Source organism: Suncus etruscus, chromosome 2, assembly GCF_024139225.1.
Source record: "Suncus etruscus isolate mSunEtr1 chromosome 2, mSunEtr1.pri.cur, whole genome shotgun sequence".
NCBI classification, from domain to species: domain Eukaryota; kingdom Metazoa; phylum Chordata; class Mammalia; order Eulipotyphla; family Soricidae; genus Suncus; species Suncus etruscus.
Window position 1 is genome coordinate 25,888,915 of NC_064849.1, and position 21,586 is coordinate 25,910,500.

The window sequence follows — 21,586 nt, forward strand, 5'->3', positions numbered from 1 at the left end:
AAGGATTCCACCCATTTTCGGTGTATTAGACTTTTACCCCAGTTTATTACTTTTCTCTTCTTCAAATAAAACCACATAACTTGAACAATGTAGTCCTTCCTCCTAGTTAGAGGGGGAAATAAGGGAGGCACCAAGACCAAGACTACTAAGTAGTAAGCTAGGTACAGAGGGGACCACATATTCTCGCAGCCCCGGGGGGTGAGGGAGGAGGATATGGGAGGTAGGACGAACACGGAGGTATAGGGAGGACAAATCGGTGATGGGAACCCCCCTGATTTTATGTAAATATGTACTTATAATATTATTGTCAACAATATGTAAACCACTATGATCAAAATAAAAATTATATTTAAAAAAAGAGTAGAAATATAAATAGAGAGATAGAGAGGTCTTTTTAACTATAGATAGATAGATAGATAGATAGATAGATAGATAGATAGATAGATAGATAGATAGATAGATAGATAGATAGACAGACAGACAGACAGACAGACAGACAGATGGAGAGAGAGTTCTATTACTAGCTAGAGAGATTTATTATACAGTATTGATGTGTGTGTCACTATGGAGATGGAGTAGCATATATCCTTTGAAAATTGGAGATCCAGGAAAAAACATACTGTGAATTAGAAACTGGATGTGAGGGTCAGAGACTAGGAGCATTCAGGGCAGATAGATGTTGCAGCTGAATCAGTAAAGCAGAGAGAAAATTCAGTTTCCACTTTCTTGTTGTCTTCTAGATTGAAAGATTCACACTGTGGGTGTATCATGTGTCTTACTCAGTCCATCCATTCAAATACTAATCTCTGAAAACACCCTCACAGACACATCCAAATAAAGCATCTCACCAGAAAACTGAGCATCCTAAGGCACAGTCAAGTTGATGCCTTATGAACCATTCCACTTTCTTATGTTATGAATGGTGGAAGTGACTCTTGGAAAAGTGATTTTTGCCAAGGTTCCAGCATTGGTTAGAATTGAAGCCATGCCAAGTGGTTTCAGAGCCTATGTCATCATTTTACTAAAACAAAAGTTACAAATCATTGACTCCCAGCAGCCACAGGAGAGACAGCTCAGGGGAATTGAGCTGCTTGCCTGGGGCAAGGGATGTGCTTCAAGACTTAAGTGACTGCCTTACACATGGCTAACTCAAATAGTGGCATATTTTTGAGCTCTTGCATGGAACCGCAGACTTTATTGAACAAAAATTTACAGGAGGAAACTTCCAGGGTTTCTGAATACCACTTGGGCAACCAACCTCACTCTGCCCCAAATAAATAAAATAAGTCAACTCAATAATAGATTGTTGAATGTTGCACTTGTGATGGGTGGTGTTCTTTACATGATTGAAACCCAAACACAATCATGTATGTAATCAAGATGTTTAAATAAAATATATATATAAAATAGCAGATTGTTATATATTTTATTATGGATTATAAAGAGCTTCAAATGAACATGCTTCAGTAATTAACTTTAGCTTCTCACTATGAAGCAAAGGTGCTTAGTGCTTCATAATGCACCTGCTGGTATATCTGGAATTAAAAATATCATCTTTCACATGAGTTCCTACTGCTCCTGTGATAAATGGCCCCAGTCTAGTGGCTTCCACAATATAGGTTCATTGTCTCCTCCTAGTTCTGAAGATTAGAAATTTGCAAAGGATTTTCCAGGGCTGTAAACCAAACCATCATTAGGCCTGTATTTCTTTGAGAGGGCCTAGGGAAAATCATTGCTGTTCCTTTTCTATTGTCTAAAGTCATCCACACTTTATTTCTGTGACCCCCATCAATAATTGTGTCACACTGATCTCTATTTTCCTCAGAATCTCCTATCTTCCTCTGAAAAGGGTCTTTGTGGGTAATATTGGGCCTACATAGATAATACACTAAACTCGCCCCATCTCAATGTTTTCAACTGAGTTACTTTTACTTATAAAGTAGCATAGAACAAATTCTTAGAAGACATATTTGGGGAGTTATTATTCTGCCATGGCATCTAACATTCATCATTTTCAAACTAAAGAAATGACAAAGCTTGGAGCCAAGAGATAGAATTGTTAAAGACCTTGCCTTGCACAGAGCCAACCCAGGTTCAATCTTAGGCATTCCTAAGCACTGCCAGGAAAGATTCCTGAATGCAGACCTAACAGGAACTCCTGAGCACTGCTGCGACACCCAAAATTAGCAAAACTGATGAACCTCTTTCTCCTTATTAATTGAATGCTCCTAAATGTTCTTGCCCATATAGTAGGACAAAGGGTAAAAACATGAAAAGGTTATTAGCATACTTCTAAGTGTTTATTATATTTGTGGACCTCTTGTTTTGGAGGTACATTCTCTATACACATAAATTGATTTTTACAAAAAAAAAAGTGATCTTGGCTCTAACAATTAATCTCTCTTATTTTCCTGTATTTTCTGGAACTTTTATAAAAAGCTTTCCTATAGGAGAAAATAGTAGAATGGGCTAAGGAATAAAACCATTGATGCAGATTTAAACTATGGTTTTACTTCCTTTATAAAAAAAAATAAAAATAAAAGAAAGCATTGCATTCATTGTCCCAAAAAAAGGAGTAAAAATTCTTTCAAGCCACTATTTAATGTAAACAAACATTTTTAGTACTTTCTAGGAAAGAATATTTGTACAGACACTTCTTGTATAGACAGAGTTATCTAGAATTCTTAAGTATTGATTGAACTCCCAAATACTCTGTATTAGCCAAGATGTTCTTTATACCAAAAAATGTTATTTATTGTGTATTTTTAAAATCTGTATTATTTTGTTGCCATGTTAGCTTACTGGTTTTAAAGAATATATAAAATTGCAAAACATTTATTCCATTGAGAAGCTCTCAGAATTTAACATTTATAAGAATCCATGAATATGCTGGTTAAAAATGCATAACTGGGCCCCACCCAAGATGCTTAGTTGCCATATGTCTGAAATAGGCCCGATAATTTACATTTCTGACAAATGTCTTGCCTTGACAACACTTGTATTCCATGAGAAGCACATTGGAAACTGCTTTAAATAATATTTTCTTAAATAGTGTAAAAATATATTATATGCACAAAATGTAAATAAGCTAATAGATATTTTGCAGGTATGTTTGGTTTGACAACTCTGAAAACAATCTAGTGACTGACAATAAGTCAAATGCTACTGAACTGTCCAAGTTCTAAAGGTTTCTAGTAAAAAGTGTTATCAAAAGACCAGAATTCTTGCTCTGGAAGTTTCTTTTGCAGATAAGAATAAACTCTCTGTTCTTATCCAAAGCCAGCATTATCTCTTGCCTTGTTTCTACGTTTATTTTCTGGTTGGTTAATCCTACTTTACAAGGCCATAGGAGGTAAGAGTGGTAAGAGTTGAGTTCATTTAGAAACTGAACAGCAATATAAAATGTGAAGATTTCAAAGCACTTCTTTCCAGAAACATGGAATTGTCTGCTCCTCAATTCAGTATATTCATAATATAATGAATTTATGTTTTATATTTATTCAGACCATTTTTACATTGCAACTGCATGACCTCTTCACAAAAGAATTAATTCGTTGCTCCAATAATACATTCCATATACTCTTTTATTTTGAACATGGATATTTCATGTTTGTTATATAAATTACTATGACTACTATCATGTTTCTCAACAATGTGTAAAATGTATCCCCCCAAAAAATATTTTTAAAATGCAGGTTCTTTTTCCAGGTGTCCAGGGCTAGAATGTCCCAGAATCTGTTTATGTCAGCTTCAAGTGACACTTGTGCATCTGATCTGTGAACACACTTTGGGTGATGAAAGCTCTCAGTTTATAGTCTTCAGTAGAATGTTCTCAGTGTTTTTTATTATATCCTGTGGTTTTGTCTATGTGTGTATGTGTGGTTCATACTTTAGTAACAAATTATGAGAAACAATAGACATTCTAAATTATTATCATCCACCATTGTTTAGAAGTAAAAATACCAACAGTTTAACATATTACTGTTAATAGAATAAACATTTACTGAGTTAAATCAGTTTATCTAAAACTATTAAACATGGACTAGTCTTCAGTGAAATTACTTTTAAAGGTTGAGCTATCTATATTTTGTTTTGCCCTTACACTAGACAAACTATATTAATCACGGTTCAACTCTTTTCTCATTTACTGCAGGTGAAAATCGAGCTGCCAACACAAATCCATGAGAAACACCATATTTTGTTCTCTTTTTATCATGTCACCTGTGACATTAATGCAAAAGCTAATGCCAAAAAGAAGGAGGCTCTAGAAACATCAGGTACTGATTGCAGTCAGGATTTTACATGTCAGCTATTGGACCTGAATTGGAGAATACTTTCAAAGCTCTGATGTATTGGATTTTTAGTGAAGTTTTGTATTCATAAATAAAAAAATCACTTTATTTTTACTCCTCACCATGGAGGTTTACACTCAGAAGTTTTCTCTTTGTTTTCTTTGCACAGTTGGGTATGCTTGGCTTCCTCTGATGAAACATGATCGAATAGCCTCTCAAGAGTACAGTATCCCAATAGCAACCAGCCTGCCCCCAAACTATTTAAGCCTTCAAGATACTGCGACTGGGAAGGTATTTAGTGCTTTATAATTTAAGTAAAAAATGTGTGATAAATGATAAGAATTTATTTTCTTGGGACTATTTTAGATGACCCCCCCAATTTACATACATTCAACTACAATGATTATATATTCAAAATACCTACAAAATTTCCAAGATCTTCTTTAGTTTGTGACCAGTAGAACTTATTTGTTTAAATCTATATGTTGATATAATATTGGTATAATTTACCAATAATTTTCATATATACTTGTTTCTTTTATTCTCCTATCTATATAATAATAGATGACTGGATCAGGAGGACAACTTAACATGAGTGAATTAACAATTCCTTTCTCTCAAATTGCTAACGTGACATAACAAACATTTTTTCTAGCATGCTGGAGGTGACATTAAATGGGTTGACAGTGGAAAACCACTTTTCAAAGTATCAACATTTGTTGTATCAACAGTGAATACTCAGGTAAGCATATTTCTTGGAAACAGGATATTTTTCTCTAACCTATAGGATCACACATGAATATGATATTAAAATTCCCTATTTCACAAGGTATATGGAGGGTAGATGATTTGAGAGAATATTTGCAGCACAATGTCATGCTCTCCAAGGAGAGGTAGGATATTCTTTACAAAAGAAAAGGAAGTCATGAAATTTTCCTATACATGGATGTAAATGGAATCTATCATGCTGAGTGAAATAAGTCAGAGGGAGAGAGAGAGAGACGCAGAATAGTCTCACTCATCTATGGGTTTTAAGAAAAATAAAAGTCATTTTTGCAACAATCCTCAGAGACAATGAGAGGAGGGCTGGAACTTCCAGCTCACTTCATGAAGCTCAGCACAAAGAGTGGTGAGTGCAGTTATAGAAATAACTACACAGAGAACTACCATAATCATGTAAATGAATGAGGGATCTGGAAAGCCTGTCTAGAGTACAGATGGGGGTGGGGTGGGATGGAGGGAGATTTGGGACATTGGTGGGGGGAAGGAGGAGGGGGGAGGGGGAGGAGGAGGAGGAAATTAAAGAAAGTAATTTCTATCCTTATCTTATGGCCCAATGAAGGTAAGTTCACAAGAATTAATGAGTGCATAGAAAGAAGAGAAGAAATCAAATCAAAGGAAGTAATTTTTCAGTACTTAGCCTGTGGCCTCATGAAGAAATTTAGTCCACAGAATTAATGATGACAGAAAGGGACTTTGTAGCCAAGGGGGCAGAGCCTTCAGTGAATCTTCATCATCCTGCCTCCTGACATGCACAGGGAGGCCTCCATCCTGGAGAAATACTCACCTCCATCATCATCATTGTCTCCCAAATTGAGTATCATCAGAAATAAATGCCATTTTTGCTCTTTTAGGATCCACATGTGAATGCCTTTTTCCGGCAGTGCCAAAAAAGAGAGAAAGATATGTCTCAATCACCTACCTCAAATTTCATCCGATCTTGTAAGGTAATTTGGCATGCAAAGAGTTTCCATGGATTCCAGGGCTGAAATACAGTAAGTTAAGAACTCACTATTAATGAAAGGTTTCTTCAGTACCTGCCGCTTTTAAGAGCAAAGAATTTTATTTCACACTTCCTAAACTGTGTCTGTCTTTTTCTTAACAAAGACTAGCAAAGATAGGACCAGGAATATGGCTAAATATTAAAGCCCAGAACTTGCATGGTGAGATCCTGGGCTTAGTCTCCAGCAGCACATGTCTCCATTACCTCAAATGTAGCTTGCATGAAACCCAAGCACTGCCAAGAATTCCCTTCCTCCACCCTGCCCACAAACAAAACAAAAACAAAAAAGATCAACTTCTCCAAAATAAAGTTGGTGCAAATAAGAACCCATCGTTTTGTAGACAAGTAAACAGCATGTCACTGCAACCTTGTACCCACATCTGATTCCTATGCTGAAAGTTGTGAAGAATAAATCCAGAAACAGATGAGCTAGAATATTAAGGGTCAGATTCAGAAAGCTTTTTGAATTTAATCAGTGCCCCATTTTTTCCTGCAGAATTTATTGAATGTGGAAAAGATTCAAGCAATCATGAGCTTTCTACCTATAATCTTGAATCAGCTCTTCAAGGTCCTCGTACAGAATGAAGAAGATGAAATAAGCACTACTGTGACCAGGTAGCCATAAAGAATTCCAAAGAGATGCGATTGTACATGTTTGGTTTCTGTTTGAACACACTCCTCAAACATTTCTTGCTCTTTAATTCTCATCTTCTGGCCATTTTATCATCGTCATCATCATCATCATCATCATTATTAAAAAGATACATAGGGCTGGAGCAATAGCATAGTGGGTAGGGCATTTACCTTGCACGTGGCTGACTCAAAAGTGCCTGCCAGACGTGATTTCTGAGTGCAGAGCTAGAAGTAATCCCTCAGTGCCACTAGGGATTACTGCCCAAAAACAAAAGCAAAAACAAAAACAAAAAAAGATACAGACCTCTTTTTTCAGATTTGTTTTATTTTCTTGGGATGTTTTTTTTGTCTGTTTGAGATTTAGGGTTTGTTTTTGTTTGTTTATATTTTTATTTTTTTTTAATTTTTATAATTTTAATTTTATTTTGAAATACACCTGGAGTTGAAGCACAGAACATTGGGAGTTATTCCTGATCAGATATTTCTCCCAGCAGTGCTTGGGGTGACCATGCAGTGCTTGGGATCAAACTCACTTGCAAAGCATGTGCTCAGTCTTGCTAAACTGTCTCTCTAGTCCAGGGGTCCTCAAACTTTTTAAACAGGGGCCAGTTCACTGTCCTTCAGACTGCTGGAGGGCCAGATTATAGTAAAAACAAAAATTATGAACAAATTTCTATGCACACTGCATATATCTTATTCAGAAGTGAAGAAACAAAATGGGAATAAATACAATATGTGGCCCGCGTGCCGTAGTTTGAGGACCATTGCTCTAGTCCATCCTTTGTTGTAATTTTTTTTCTTTTCAGAAAAAAATCTATTTTTTCTTTTCAGAAAAAAATCTATTTCAGAATAGATTCAAAAGTAATTATAAGAACTAGTAGAGGTCCAGAGAAATGGCCCAACAATGCTAAGTACGTGCTTTGCATGTAGGAGACCAAGATTTAACTATAACACCACATGGTCCCCTGAGAAGAGAGCTAGGAGTACTCCCAGAGCAATGCAAGGTGTGGCCTCAAAACAAACAAACAAAAAACAAAGCTGTAATAGATCTCCCAGTTTCCCTTTACTCAGTTCAGTCTAAAGGCAACTTCTTGCAAACATATAGTCAATATTACAATTAAGATCTAGGCACTGACATGAACAGAAGTAGGATACAAAGTATTTTCATCCAAGTATTGCCATCAAATTGCCACATCTCCTCCATCCCACTTCTCTCATTCCAACCTCTTAGTCCCTGACACCTGCTAATCTGTTCTCCACCTCTTACACATATCACTTAAAGCATTTTGAATATATATCATGCATACTTAGTAAATATATTTAAAATTGAACTCTATTTAGTATGTCAGAACTGGCTTTAAATGCACAATTCTCTGGATTCATTTAGGTTGTTTAATCTGCCATTAGTTCTTTCATTTTGATCTCTGAGTAGTGAAATATGCCCCCCAAAAGAGTAATTAAAGTATAGTTACTGAATGACCAGCGTTATTTCTAATTTGGGTAGATTTTGTGTGTGTAAATTTTCACCTATATAGGATCAATGCCCAGTAGCTCAATTTCTGATTTATATAATAGTTACGTTACCATTGCATATTTAATTTTAAGCTTTTATGGAACATTCACACCATTTTATGTCTTTATATATTCCTTTTTTCTTTAATTGTTCTCACTTTTATTTGGCTTTTCCCTCTGACACTGTTACAAACGTTACTAACTTGTCTAAAGATTTTCATCATCACAGTTTCCTTCTTATAGTGAGACTTTTTAAAATAGTTACTAATCATAAATTTCTAGGAATTATTCTTCATAAATACATTGGTCTAATCTTTCCAAAAAACAATAGGCATTGCAATGCATTTTGTACCTTTCTGGTCGTATTATTAGCTTCTTTCAGAATTGTTACTTAGTCTCTACTCAAGCTTCTTTGCAGCATGATAATGCATGTCTGTGTGTCTGGGCTTGTGTATTTCTAAATGTTTAAGCTGATCAAGCTGTTGAGACTCAGGTTTTCCTAAGCACTAACATCTAGAAGCAATTAAAAGTGTTAATGTGGAAAACTGCTCTCTGCACAAGTGCTCCTAGATACCCTATCCCAGTTAAAGGAGGGAGGGGTGGGAAGAAACTTAATCTTAACCTGATCACTTTTTCATAAAGCAGATCTATAGTGAAAGGTATGCCTTTTAAAAATGAAATATATAAAATAATTAGAGGGACAGAAAAATAGAAAAGCAGGTAAAGCTACTTTGCATGTGAAAGACCAGGACTTGATCCCAGGGAAGGAAGGGAAAGAATAAAGGATGAAGAATGTATGAATGAAAGAAGGGAGGGAGGGAAGGAGGGAAAGAGGAAAGGAGGGTAGGAAGGAATAAAGGGAAGGAAGGAAGGAATAAAGGGAGGGAGGGGGAGGGAGGGAGGGAAGACAGAGGGAGGGAGGAAGGGAGGGAGGGAGGAAGGGAGGGAGGGAGGTAGGGAGGGAAGAAGGAAGGAAGGAAGGAAGGAAGGAAGGAAGGAAGGAAGGAAGGAAGGAAGGAAGGAAGGAAGGAAGGAAGGAAGGAAGGAAGGAAGGAAGGAAGGAAGGAAGGAAAAAAGAAATTCAAAGTTAGAGATCTAAAATTTACATCAGGTACTAAAAATAATTTCTTTCAAACAGGCACTATAAGAAAATGAACAGATTGCTAAAACATATTCAACTTGAGCCTAAAAGAATTTCTAATGCAAAAAAAAAGAATTTCTAATGTGATACTGAGGCCTAAGTCCTTGTTTCCATCTTTGTGTTTAAAGACTTTATGGTTGGAGCCAGAGCAATAGCATAGTGGGTGGAGCGTTTGCCTTGCACGTGGATGACCCGGAACCAATCCTCGTCATTCCATATGGTCCCCCAAGCCTGCCAGATGTGTTTTCTGAGTGCAGAACCAAAAGTAACCCCTGAGTACCACTGGGTATAGTCCTTTAACAAAATTAAAGCTTTTAAGGTTGAAATGTCAAAAGGCACAGAAGAGAGGAAAGTTTGAAAACATTCCCCCATTCATTCAGCAATTAGTAGGTTTACCAAGCACTCTGATGACAAGCCAAGTGGTATTTCCCTCCTTGTTTCAGAAAGGGCACTGATGAGCTTTTTTTTTTTTCAGGGTTTTGACAGACATTGTGGCCAAGTGCCATGAGGAACAGCTGGAACACTCCGTCCAGTCTTACATTAAGGTATGAAATTATCACAGGAGAATGTGTCACATCCCTTTGCTTTCTGTGGCTTGTGTCACTTCCTGTGTGTGAAAAATCGGGAGTCTCCACTCTCTGTGGGCGGTGCCAGCATGGCAATATCAAGCATCCCCTTTAGCTACTTAGAATTCATTTCTGCATTGATGGGCTGGATTTATGCTTGGTTAAATAAATAATATGTACAGTACAAATGATTCTTCATGTGGAGAGCAAATAAATAGGAGACGATGAAAATGCTGTCCTTTACAATTATATGAAATACCTCTATAAACAAACGCAAGATTTATTTCCAATAGTTGTGTTGTTATGCACTGTTTCTTCTGCAATGTTTTCTTAGTTCTCCTTATTGTTTTCTCAGGCATTATTTCATTTTCCCAGTTACTGTGTATTTGTACCTGCCTCTGGTATGTTAAGTCCTTTCTCCTCTAGCATGAAGCACCAGCCCATTCCATTATGTGTACTGCTTCATCTGTGTCCTGTGTCGTCTTCACTCGGACATTATCTATTCTCATTTCTAGTTGGCCTGTGAATTAGTGCCAGTGAACTTGGAATGCTGTTTCCTCATTATAGGTCCTTGCCTCCATACTATCTTCCTAATTGAATGAACCCCTCCATATATCATTAAAATACTTTATATTGTACAGAAGGGCTACTCTTTTCTATAAGCTAAATCCTTTTTAAGGCATGGACTTTTCAACTACATTAATGTATTCTATTAATATATATGGATAGACATCAATCCATATATATATAAGATGTTGATAAAGGTGATTAGAGAAAAATTGGGAGGTGCTTTTATTCTAGAAATTTTAAAAAGAAAAATGCTCTTGTGAATGAAATTTTATTCTGGAATGAACCCTTGAAATATGATAAGTCAAGGTTTTTTTCACTGCAGATTTTTATCTATAGTTTCTATCTATAAGAAATTATATGACTCCCAAATAACTAAGTCTGAGTATGTGACCTTCTTTGAAATAGCTCATATAGAAGCCCTGGAAATTGTTCAAAGGGCTGAAGAGTGAGATAAGATGTACTAATGATGATCCTCAGTATTTCATAATCTCCAAAGTACCACCAAATATAGCCGGTGTCCCAATACCACTGGCAAAGCAGCACCTCATCCTTGAAGCCCATGTTCTCAATGCCCTGCTTGGGAATTAAATTAAAAATTAGTTAAATAACCATATGCCAAAATTCTTCCCATCAATTTTCCCATGGTATTATTTTATGAAGCAATATCCACATTTCAAGTACAGAAATTCCATCCTAACTACAAATGGCCTTTTTAGTTTTCTCTGTGTTTAAGATAATGATATTGGCCAGAATATTGGCCAATGTATCATTAATCAGAATAACCAACAGAATTGGCCCATTCTTAATGCTGACCCCAACTTTCCAGTTTAGTCTCTAATGGAGCTGAGACAAAAAATATTCCCTGATGCAAATTACAAGGCATCTCCATTTCAAAGCAAGTATTACTCACCTTGTTCCAGTGGAATTATTGAAAAAATACATTAAAAGCCCCACTGGTATTGTTGTGATTATTTTATGACAACCCAGGGTACTTCCTTTGAGAAACTTAAATCTGCTCTCAGACTCTGTCCTTGAAGTCCCTACAGATCTGTTTGGAGATTGTATATATATAGTGTGGTCTTCTTTTTTAACTAGTGTGTAAGAATTATAGTGATGAGAGCCCCAATTTTATTTTTTGATTTATGTTGGTGGTTCATAAACACCCTTGTGAAATGTCAAGCCAGTAATTATTCCTATATGTATTATATAGTATTTTTAAATCCCAAATAAAAATGACCAACTGAAGCTTTATTCAAAACAGAGCAGGTCAAGTTGAAAACTAGATTCCAGTTAAAATTAAACAATAAACTAGAGAAAGCAACCTCTCTAAGCCTCAATTTACTTTTCTGTATGAGATGAGCTGAACCAGATGACCAGCCATCTCCACATCTCTGTGACTGGACTTGTATTGCTATACATGATATACATCCTGAATTTGATCAAGAATTCTGATTTTTTTACCCTTAGTGGGGAAAATTCTTAACCTCAAAACATCTTTTAAGCCTCACTAAGCAGTATAATGTAAACTGATGAGATGGTACCAATACATGCTTTGATATCCTTGAAAAATCAGATATACATTGAAAAAAATTGCATTTATTCAGAAATAAATTAAGTATGATTTCAAGTTCAGTGGTGCCACATGCTGCTATTTTACACCATCTACAATATTCTAAATTCACATAAACATTGTAGTTTTGTTTTGGGTTTTTTTTTTTTTGGGTTGGTTGGTTGTTTTTAAAATGTCTAGAGTCAGTTTAATAAAAGGCCAAGTATTGGGGCCAGATAGGTGACACAAGCCGTAAGGCATCTGACTTGCACGTGCTAGCCTAGGATAGACCGCTGTTCGATCTCCCGGCATCCCTTATGGTCCCCCAAGCCAGGAGCGATTTCTGAGTGCATAGCCAGGAGTAACCCCTGAGCGTCACTGGGCAAAAAAAAAAAAAATCTGTGAGCAAACAAAACAAAACAAAACAAAACAAAAGGCCAGGTATTACATCTACTTAAGGTGCTGACATCTTTTAGCCAAAATTTTAAAAATAGACTTCAGAGCTAGTTGAAATGCTGTTATAGTTAAACAATACATGATATTAGAGAGTTAATGGGGTTGCCCTCAGAGGAATTCTAATCTATAAAGAGGGAAGGAAGCTGTAATACTATTGATCTCAGCTAGTTTCATGCTTTTATTAGGGTTGTCTCTTGTTTGGGATGATCTTGGAAAAGTAATGTCCATTGGGATAACTTAGTGACAACATACTACAAAATTCAAAGCAATGCTTACTGCTCCACATATGAATATGCCTCTGCACTGAGCTAATTTTACCTTCATTCTTGATTATAGTGAATTATGAGCATTAAAAATGAGTGTTTTCTTCCTTGATATAAATCCAAGTTCTAGGTCAAGTTATATCATAAACCAATACTAATATTCTTAAAATGCATGAGGAATAATTCAGATAAATTCCAGACCATGTCTGATACTTAGTACTCAGTGGTGCCTAGTTTAAAATATCAATATTTTTGAGAAAAGAAAAATGAAGTAGTCGATGCCTGGGAGTGTCTGAGTATGAAAAGGTAGATCCTGGGCTTGAGGACAGTTACCTACTGGCTTCTGGAAAGTATCGATTTCCTCACTTGGCTATTTGAGTGGGTGCTCTACCCTTTCAGGATGAAGAATTGCTACCATGCCACCTGTTTCCAGGAAGGAAGAAGGGGAGTGAGTCCTAAGTAGGTGGGTCAAAACCCTCCATATTTCCTTGAATCTGCCAAATTGCTCTCTCATTCTCATGGTTCCTACAAACCAGAAGCGTTTCAAGGAGAATTTAGATGAACTAATCCCTGCCTGTGCCAACAACCTAAATAGGAGCAGCAGTTTGCTACTCTCATCATAGGGCCATCATTATTTTCATAACAGAACCTGGCATGAATAGATAATTTTGAGATCTATGAACATTTTGTTGAACTACATTTTCAAAACTTTGGTGTTTAAAGGGTTGGACTTTTTGATTTTTTGATTTTGGGGTTTTCTTTAGTTCGTGTTCAAGACCAGAACATGCAAAGAGAGGACTATCCATGAGGAACTGGCTAAAAATTTGATTGGTCTATTAAAATCAAATGAGTCAACAACAGTCAAGCATGTCTTAAAGGTAAGGATTTTAAAGATTCTCCTGTAATTGTTAGTACTATATATGACTCACTCTCAAATCTGGAAGGTATCAGTATTCATTGATTTTGATATGTAGTTCTACTATGCTTTCTAGCATGCAAATTATGCTGAAACTCTAGCATATACAAATAAGTAGCAATGAGCCCAGAGAGAGAGTACAGAAGGTAAGGCTCTTGCATGCATGTGACCGCTTCAGATTTATACCTGGTCCCCCAAACCAGCCAAGAGTGTTCCCTGAGGCAGAACCAGGAATCAATTCTCAATACAACCAGGTATGCTCTTCCAAAAAAAATGTAGCAAAAGAGCTCTATATCAGAGAACAGATAGCTTTAGCTAGTACAATGGACCCAAGTTTGATTCTTTAGTCTAGAAGTGTAATCAGTGATTCTTAAGTATTATCTAGATTATAAAATTTTAAACACAGATAAAATAATGTATTTTGAGATTATAGACAAAGCAAGAGAACATTATGAGGGAAAGATTCTTGTCTATGAGGCAAACTGAAGAGGCAGAACTCTGTGACTTTTTGTAGGAACAGAAAGAAGAGATGCTAAGAAATTTATTCTCAATAGGTCATGATTCCAGATGTTAATACATTGTTGAATGTGCACCATGACTAAATCATATCTCTGTCATGACTGGGAAGAAAAATAATTCATGATTAAGGAACTAGAAGAGAAGCCTCTATTAATTCATCAACAACAACATAAATTCTCTAGCATCAAATTATTCTTTATTTAAATTAGCTTTTTTTTTTTTGCTTAAATCAGTTTTCAAGGTACATTTATTCCAATGATTCAGCTCATAGGTCTGAGCCTCCCACATGAGAGGCACATTCACTGCCATGTGGTATGCCTCATAATGAAAGGAAAATACCTCCCCATGAAGTGTTTTCATTATTTGGAGGTATTAAATCAATACAATGTCAATCATAATATGAAAGTAATTACTGTACATTAGAAGGTTTAAGAAGTTTAGGACAAAAATAGGTCCTGTAATTAAGGGGACTTGGCCATTGAGAGTACAGGATTAGGTTTGAACTTTAAATAGAATGATGTGGACAGAGCTGGAAGCAAAATGTGTCTTCAGGGTATTTTGCTGCACATGGACCTTGTGTTGCAAGTGGGTGGGTTGCAGGAAATGAAGCAATGAGCTATGCAAATACTAAAGAGAACATTAGTGCCTATAGGACACAGGAGGAGGGGGATGCTGCTCCTGTTATCAAATGAGCAAAGGCAAAGACTGATTAATCCTGGTAGACAGAGGCAAATAGTAAAAGCAATCAAGTATGCTGGGGATAAAGAGAAGATGTCAGTTAAATAAAAACAAATGTTAAAGCACTTAGAAGGTTTGTCTTAAATATCTGTGGACACAAGAGAGGAAAAGGGAGATTGAGCAGTGTGTCCTTGTTTTAATTCAGTGGTCCTAACATGAATTTCATTTCTAATATCAAATCCTCACTTTTTACTGTGAAAGTATTCCTTTATGAAGCCATTATTATCTCTTTTGAACCCAACCTTTTCCTCTTTTTTCATCTTAGTCCAACTTAAATAATAGGACTGCCTATGCGCAGAAGTTCTTAGCTGGACAATTTAGTTCTAAATTGAAATGTAATATAATTAAAATGTCCTCCACCAATAGAACAGGTATAAATAGTGATTATATATATATTATTTATATAAATGGCAAGTCAGGAACAGTATAGAACCCCTAGCTATAAGACAAACATAAATAATCCCCAAAACTACAACATGCTAAGTGAAAAAGGCAATCACAGAGGAATACTTACTGGGTGATTTGGTTTACATGTGGAGTTAAAGAGTCATTCAAAGAGGAAAATAGGCTGGATGATTTGGTTTACATGAAGTTTGATAAAAGACAAGAATATGATGTGTATTCTTCAAATTGTCTATGTACAACATATATATTTTCTGAACTCTAAATAATCCTTAGAAATAAGAAAGAGGGGCCTCCATCCTGATACAGACCTTTATCTTCCCAACCTGCTTTTCTCATAAGAAATTCTCAAAAGAATAGAAGAATACAAGTTTTTCATTTCTTCTCATATCACCAGGTCCAAAACATTCTAAAAAGGGCTCTGTTTCTATGATATATAGCTCAATAGGAAACATTAATTTTAGTTTTGCTTAATCAGTAAAGCAATAGAGTAGACCATAAATCAATATTTCATAAACTACTGTCTCATAAACCATATCAAGAAAATCAGTATCTTTATTTAGTTTAAATGTCCTTTGAGATAATGAAAGAACTGAGACTCTGAAATTTACATTTCCCATTGGAAATATTCTGAAGATATAATAGTATGATGGGGAACATAGTCTTGCACAAATAATACATATTGTGATAAACATAATATTCCCCATTGTAAAGAACATTATTAGCATTCTTTGATCAAAGTATGATAAATTTCTCTTTGTCTTCTCTTTCTTTAACAGCACTCCTGGTTCTTCTTTGCAATTATCCTAAAATCAATGGCACAGCACTTGATTGACACAAATAAAATTCAGGTAGGAATGTGGAACATTACCTAACAATTATGCTAATGAATTTGTTTTATTGTTTATTGACTGCAAATCCTAGACATTTATGCTGATTTTTTTAAATGGGAGAAATAATTATATGTGTCAGTAAAGAACCTTTAGATAGAGAAATCAGGACACAATTAGAAGCACAACTGGCTACATAGGATCAGAGGGACTTACAAAAGAAAAATCTGACCCTCATGAAAGAGATGAGGAAAGAAAAAAGGATGGCTTGAGAGAACTTTAGCAGGGTCACTGGAAAATCTGAAAGCAACAAATGGTTGTTGGAAGAATTCTTCATAAATCAAATAGTCTGGCGTTAGCATCTCTGTAAGCCAAGTTAATCAGAACACCCAGGTTAGATAGAGAGTGGCTTTAGCATTACTGCTGGAGTGGATCCTGAATATTTAAGTTATTACAAGCAAGTCAATTTTGTCTTGAAGGAATATCTGAGCCTTGCACATCCATTGCTACCTTGGTCCAAGGTAGCACCCATCACATATTATTCAGTCTTGGTTTCTGCCGAGTTTCCATCATGAAAGAAAACTTTGAAGAGAGAAAGGAGACTGGTATTAACTGCAGTCACTGTTACGGAAGTGGTACAGGAGCTCCAAATTGTTTCCCTGAACCAGCAGGTCTGAAGGTCAGATTGGCTTTCGAGAGGTCTAACCTTCATTCCTGAGTGGTCTAGAAAAATGTACGCTACTGGTATCTACATCAAATCACTTATTGTTAAATTAAGAGAGGTGGACCAAGAAACACCCAAATATATCTGACTCGCACCTTTATTTTTGACTGTCTCTTCTGTGGACCAGAACAAGTGAGGATTGCTAACACTGCCTTGTTCAAACTGATAGTTAATCAGAATAAGATTAGATGGAGATAATTAGTGACACTGCCCTTCATTTATGCTCTTAGTGGGGAAGGTCAGTGCCTCCACTTGACTTTCTCCACTAACATAGCTAAGCACTGTGTGAGATATTCGAAATGGCAATATTAGCAATGGCCAATGAGACATTTGCACCAGGTATATGACTAATGGATGGAAAAATGATATCAATTGGGGCCATAGTGGTAGCACAAGTGGCAAGGTGTCTGCCTTGCACGTGCTAACCTAGAATAAACTGTGGTTAGATCTCCTGGCATCCCATATGGTCCTCCAAGCCAGGAGCAATTTCTGAGCACATAGACAGGAGTAACCCCTGAGTGTCACCAGGTGTGGCCAGAAAACAAAAACAAAAAATGATATCAATAGACTCATTGTTAACAAAATTGTGTTATTATTTATAATCCTTACAAAGCCCTACCTTAACAGGGTATGATAATGCTTTCATTTTCAGAAATCAGTATAAACTTCTTTTGACCTTGATTAAATTTTTTAACCAATGATACTTAAAGGATATGAAATATTTTCTTGGTATCATGCTTGGGTAATTGTGCTTTGGCAGAAGGTTGTTGAATTATTATGGTATATACTAAATATGGCTGGACTGTAAACATGTATAGTAGGTAGAGCAATTGTCTTGAATACAACTGACAGGATTTGATCCCTAGCACCTCATATGCTCTCCTGAGTACTAAGAGAAGTGATCCCCAAGGTATAAGCTCGAAATACATCTAAGTGTGTACATCGAAGGATTAAACTCTGAGTACATCTAAGTCAAATTAATGCTAAGCATTGCAGGGAACCCTGCCTTCTATGCAGCCAATATATATTGGAACTGAAAACAGTCAGGTCTGAAAATATGGAATGGAACCCTGATTATTGGAGTGAATATCTTCATCTTCTGATTTACAGTCAAGTCTCTTTGGTTGATTGTAGGTTTTTTTCATAATTTTTAATTGATTCACCATGAAATACAGTTATAAAGTTCATCATAATTGAGTTCCGGTCATACAATATTCCAACACCCATACCTTCACCGGTGCACAGTTCCCACCACTACTATTTCCAGTTTCTCTCTGATTCTATTCCTCCCTATTTCCTTCCCCTGCACAGACCTGCCTCTATGACAGATATTTTTCTTCTCTCTTCACTCTCTCCCTCTCTCTCATTTACTCTCTCAGTATTGTTACTGAAGAGTTTTTGGGGTTGTTTTATTTTATTTTATTTTTTGGTGACTGACTTCCTAGATATCTGTTTCCAGCTAGTTCATCGATTCTGAGATCCTAGTCTCATGGAATACTTTTCATCTGCCATTTGTTTTAATGACCATGATTACCTGGCTTCTTGAAAAGAATCCAACTCTAAGGTCTTTGTTATCTTTGTGACTATCATATCCAAGACTACTATTGAGACAGAATTATGACCTGCTTTTTTTTAGAAAAGAATTACCTTTCAGTTCCCTAGATGCATATCCCAGCACTTTTTTGATAGCTATCAAAAAAGCTTGATTCCCTGGGGACCAGAGTGATAGCACAGCAGTAGGGCATTTGCCTTGCATGAGACCAACCCAGCAGGACAAACCTGAGTGCAATCCCTAACATCCTATATGTCCCCTGAGCCTTCCAGGACTATTTTTGAGTACAGAGCCAGGAGTAGTCTCTGAGCACCACCAGGTGTGGACCAAAACCCCCACCCCCCAAAAAAATAAGTGGATCCATTGGTGGATCTTTTGTTCTCCATGAATCAATTTGTACATGCACACATTCCTCTGCCACTCTATTCCTTCCTCTTGCATCTACCAATATAATTCAGGTATTTCTGTGTTGCTTCAAATAGAATGTCTCTAGGATTCTAACAGCCACCTTAGCAGTGGTTCATCTTTAGGGTCTTGTTTAATCCCATACCCTGAAGAAGCTCCCTATTTCAATGAATTTTAACATATCTATTCTTAAATTCAGATTCTTTGAGAAAGCACCCTGAACAATGAATAAATTTTCCTAATTCATGCTGCAACATTCAAGCTAATTCTTAAAGATCATTAGGTTATACATTTATTTTCATCTTATGAGTTCTAGCAACTTCACACCTAGGTTAAATAAGGGTTTAATCTCAAGTAATGGCTGTTTCCAGGAAGATAGAAAACTTTAAAAAGCTGTGTCATGGATTGAAGGAAGGAGACCCTCATTCATTGCTGGTGAGAATATCAACTGGCTCAGCCTATTTAGAAATATGGACACTCCTCAAAAACAAGGAATATGACCAGTCAATTCAATCTCTGGGCAACTAGCCAAGGAATAAAAGCTATTCATAAAAGATATTTGCATCCCTATATTCAATGTAGCACTATTCACAATAGTCAAAATCTAGAAACAACGAAATTTCCAAGAGCGGACAACTGGATAAAGAAATGATGGTACACTACTTGGAAAGGAATACTACAATGACAATGAGAAAAGATGAAATTGTGTTATTTGCTATTATGTGGATGGGCCTGGAGAATATCATGCTGAGTGGAGTTAATCAGAAGGAGAGGGACATAATAATCTCTCACATAAGGGGGTATGAATAAACATGGTCAGAAAAATCAAATGCTCAAAGATAACAACTAAGTACGGATCTTTAGTAAGAAATTTACCATGGCAGGAAACGGAAAAAGGAATACGATTGATGGGGGGGTATGGGGAACACTAGAACACTGGTGGTGGGACCAGGTACTTTGGGGGAGGGTAGGATGCTAGAATGTTTTCTGTGTGGAAATGATTATGATTAACAGTATTTTAAATCAAAATGCCTAAAATAAAATCAATTATTTAAATGAATGCCTTGAAAGGAAAGATCTCTGTGGTATATTCCTGCCTAGGAAAAGTACTAATTGTTCTTGGGAAGGGCTAGGACATTTGTTAGCCTGAGGGTCCAGATAATGCTCAACATCACCACTCTCATGTCATGGACCCATATATCCCCAGAGGATTAGGTCCCAGGTTCTTCCCACATACAGTGGCCCTGACCTAAGACCAACAAACCTCCCTTGACTGGATATGTAATTATTTTTAGAGTTCCATAACTCTTAATTCTTAAGTCAGCTGTTTGCTTTCCAGCTGTCATATGTTTGCTTTTGTTTCCAATGATAAGAGCCTTTTGTCTGGATAGAAGAGAAAATTTAAGATGAAGATAAAAATTGTTTTTATCTCTTTCACTATAGTGACTAAGGAAATGTCACCAATGCAATCTTTATCTCTAACAAGTTGGAATTTTTTTTTTAGAAAAAGGCAGGACCACTTAATACCTCAGAGCCTGTTTTTTTCTCTCATCTGTAAAAAGAATGGAATGAACTGAGACATTCTCTGGTTTTAACTGAAGTATCTGCTTGAAAAGCAATGATAGGAGGAGTTAGATAGGTCAGAGAGCCTTAGAGGGAGGTCAAAAAAGAAAGGAACAAAGGAATATCAGAGCCCAGGGTGTATATGGGAGAGAATTGGTATTGTATTTAATGCATCTTGTGTACTAACAAAATAAAAGGGAAACTAAATATATGCCTAATTATTTTTAAATGATGGCTGCTTTCAATTACAGAAGCATTATTTACTGTTTATGTACAGAGTGTATGAAGAGAAGGAAAATTATGTGATTAAATCAGTTAGGGTTATTTGCTCTTTCTTTCATTTGATTTAAACAAGCTTTAAATATATTCTCTTCAAATTGCCTTTACAGTGAGAAATTGACTGAAAAGATTTTTAAAAACCCAACCAAGCCTAGGAAAGCCTCCCACCACTATATAAGCTCTATAAGTCTCCTGTAACACCTGCATCTAGGTTTTTTAAATTCTCTCGCCAAACAAGCCTGGGTGCTTAGAATTTTAGAAATAACCTGTTTTAGTATAACTGTAAAATTTATCTGTAGTGAAAATGAATCTAAAGTTTAGGCCAACTTGTAAAGATAAATGAACCCTATTTTATGTAAATAGTTTGCATAAATTCAAAATATGGAGTCTAGCTGGAATGGGAGAACTTAGCTACCTGAAATGTTTTTATGTGCAAGAGTTTAAATAGAAGAAGTAATTAAAGATCCCCAAGCTATGGGTTTATAAAGTGGGTTACACAATCTTACAGGAATGTAATTTGTGTCAAAACTATTTTGACGCTGAAGTCCCCATGCTTGCTATGACAATAGGGGATCGTGGAATCAATACTAAGCCTCATTACTTCTAGGATATTTCAAACTTATATTTCAAAATATCTATACTTGTTCACTTATTCATTCCTTAAATTCCCATATTTATTCATTGGGAGAATCCTCATTTTAAAAAAGTAAAAATATTTTAAACCAAATAGAGGATCATATGTCAAAAATTTAGAACAATATTCAATCAATCAGTAATATATTTTTCTACAGAAGGATGGAGGGCAGTTAATATTTGAGATTATCAGAGGAAATTTACAAATTCTGCTTTGTATTAAAACAATGTCTGTATTGTTTGACTAGTATGTAGTTACT

The 21,586-nt window shown here is 36.0% G+C and overlaps 1 protein-coding gene across 1 annotated transcript in view; it reads left to right on the forward strand.

Annotated features, from left to right (window-relative positions):
* The window catches only part of DOCK10 (dedicator of cytokinesis 10), a 299,752-nt gene that overhangs the window by 218,772 nt on the left and 59,394 nt on the right, over positions 1-21,586 (forward strand). The window contains 8 exon segments of the mRNA XM_049768172.1: positions 4,154-4,277; positions 4,462-4,583; positions 4,948-5,034; positions 5,927-6,019; positions 6,572-6,690; positions 9,837-9,906; positions 13,530-13,643; positions 16,120-16,191. Of these exon segments, the coding sequence (XP_049624129.1) occupies positions 4,154-4,277; positions 4,462-4,583; positions 4,948-5,034; positions 5,927-6,019; positions 6,572-6,690; positions 9,837-9,906; positions 13,530-13,643; positions 16,120-16,191 (801 nt within the window).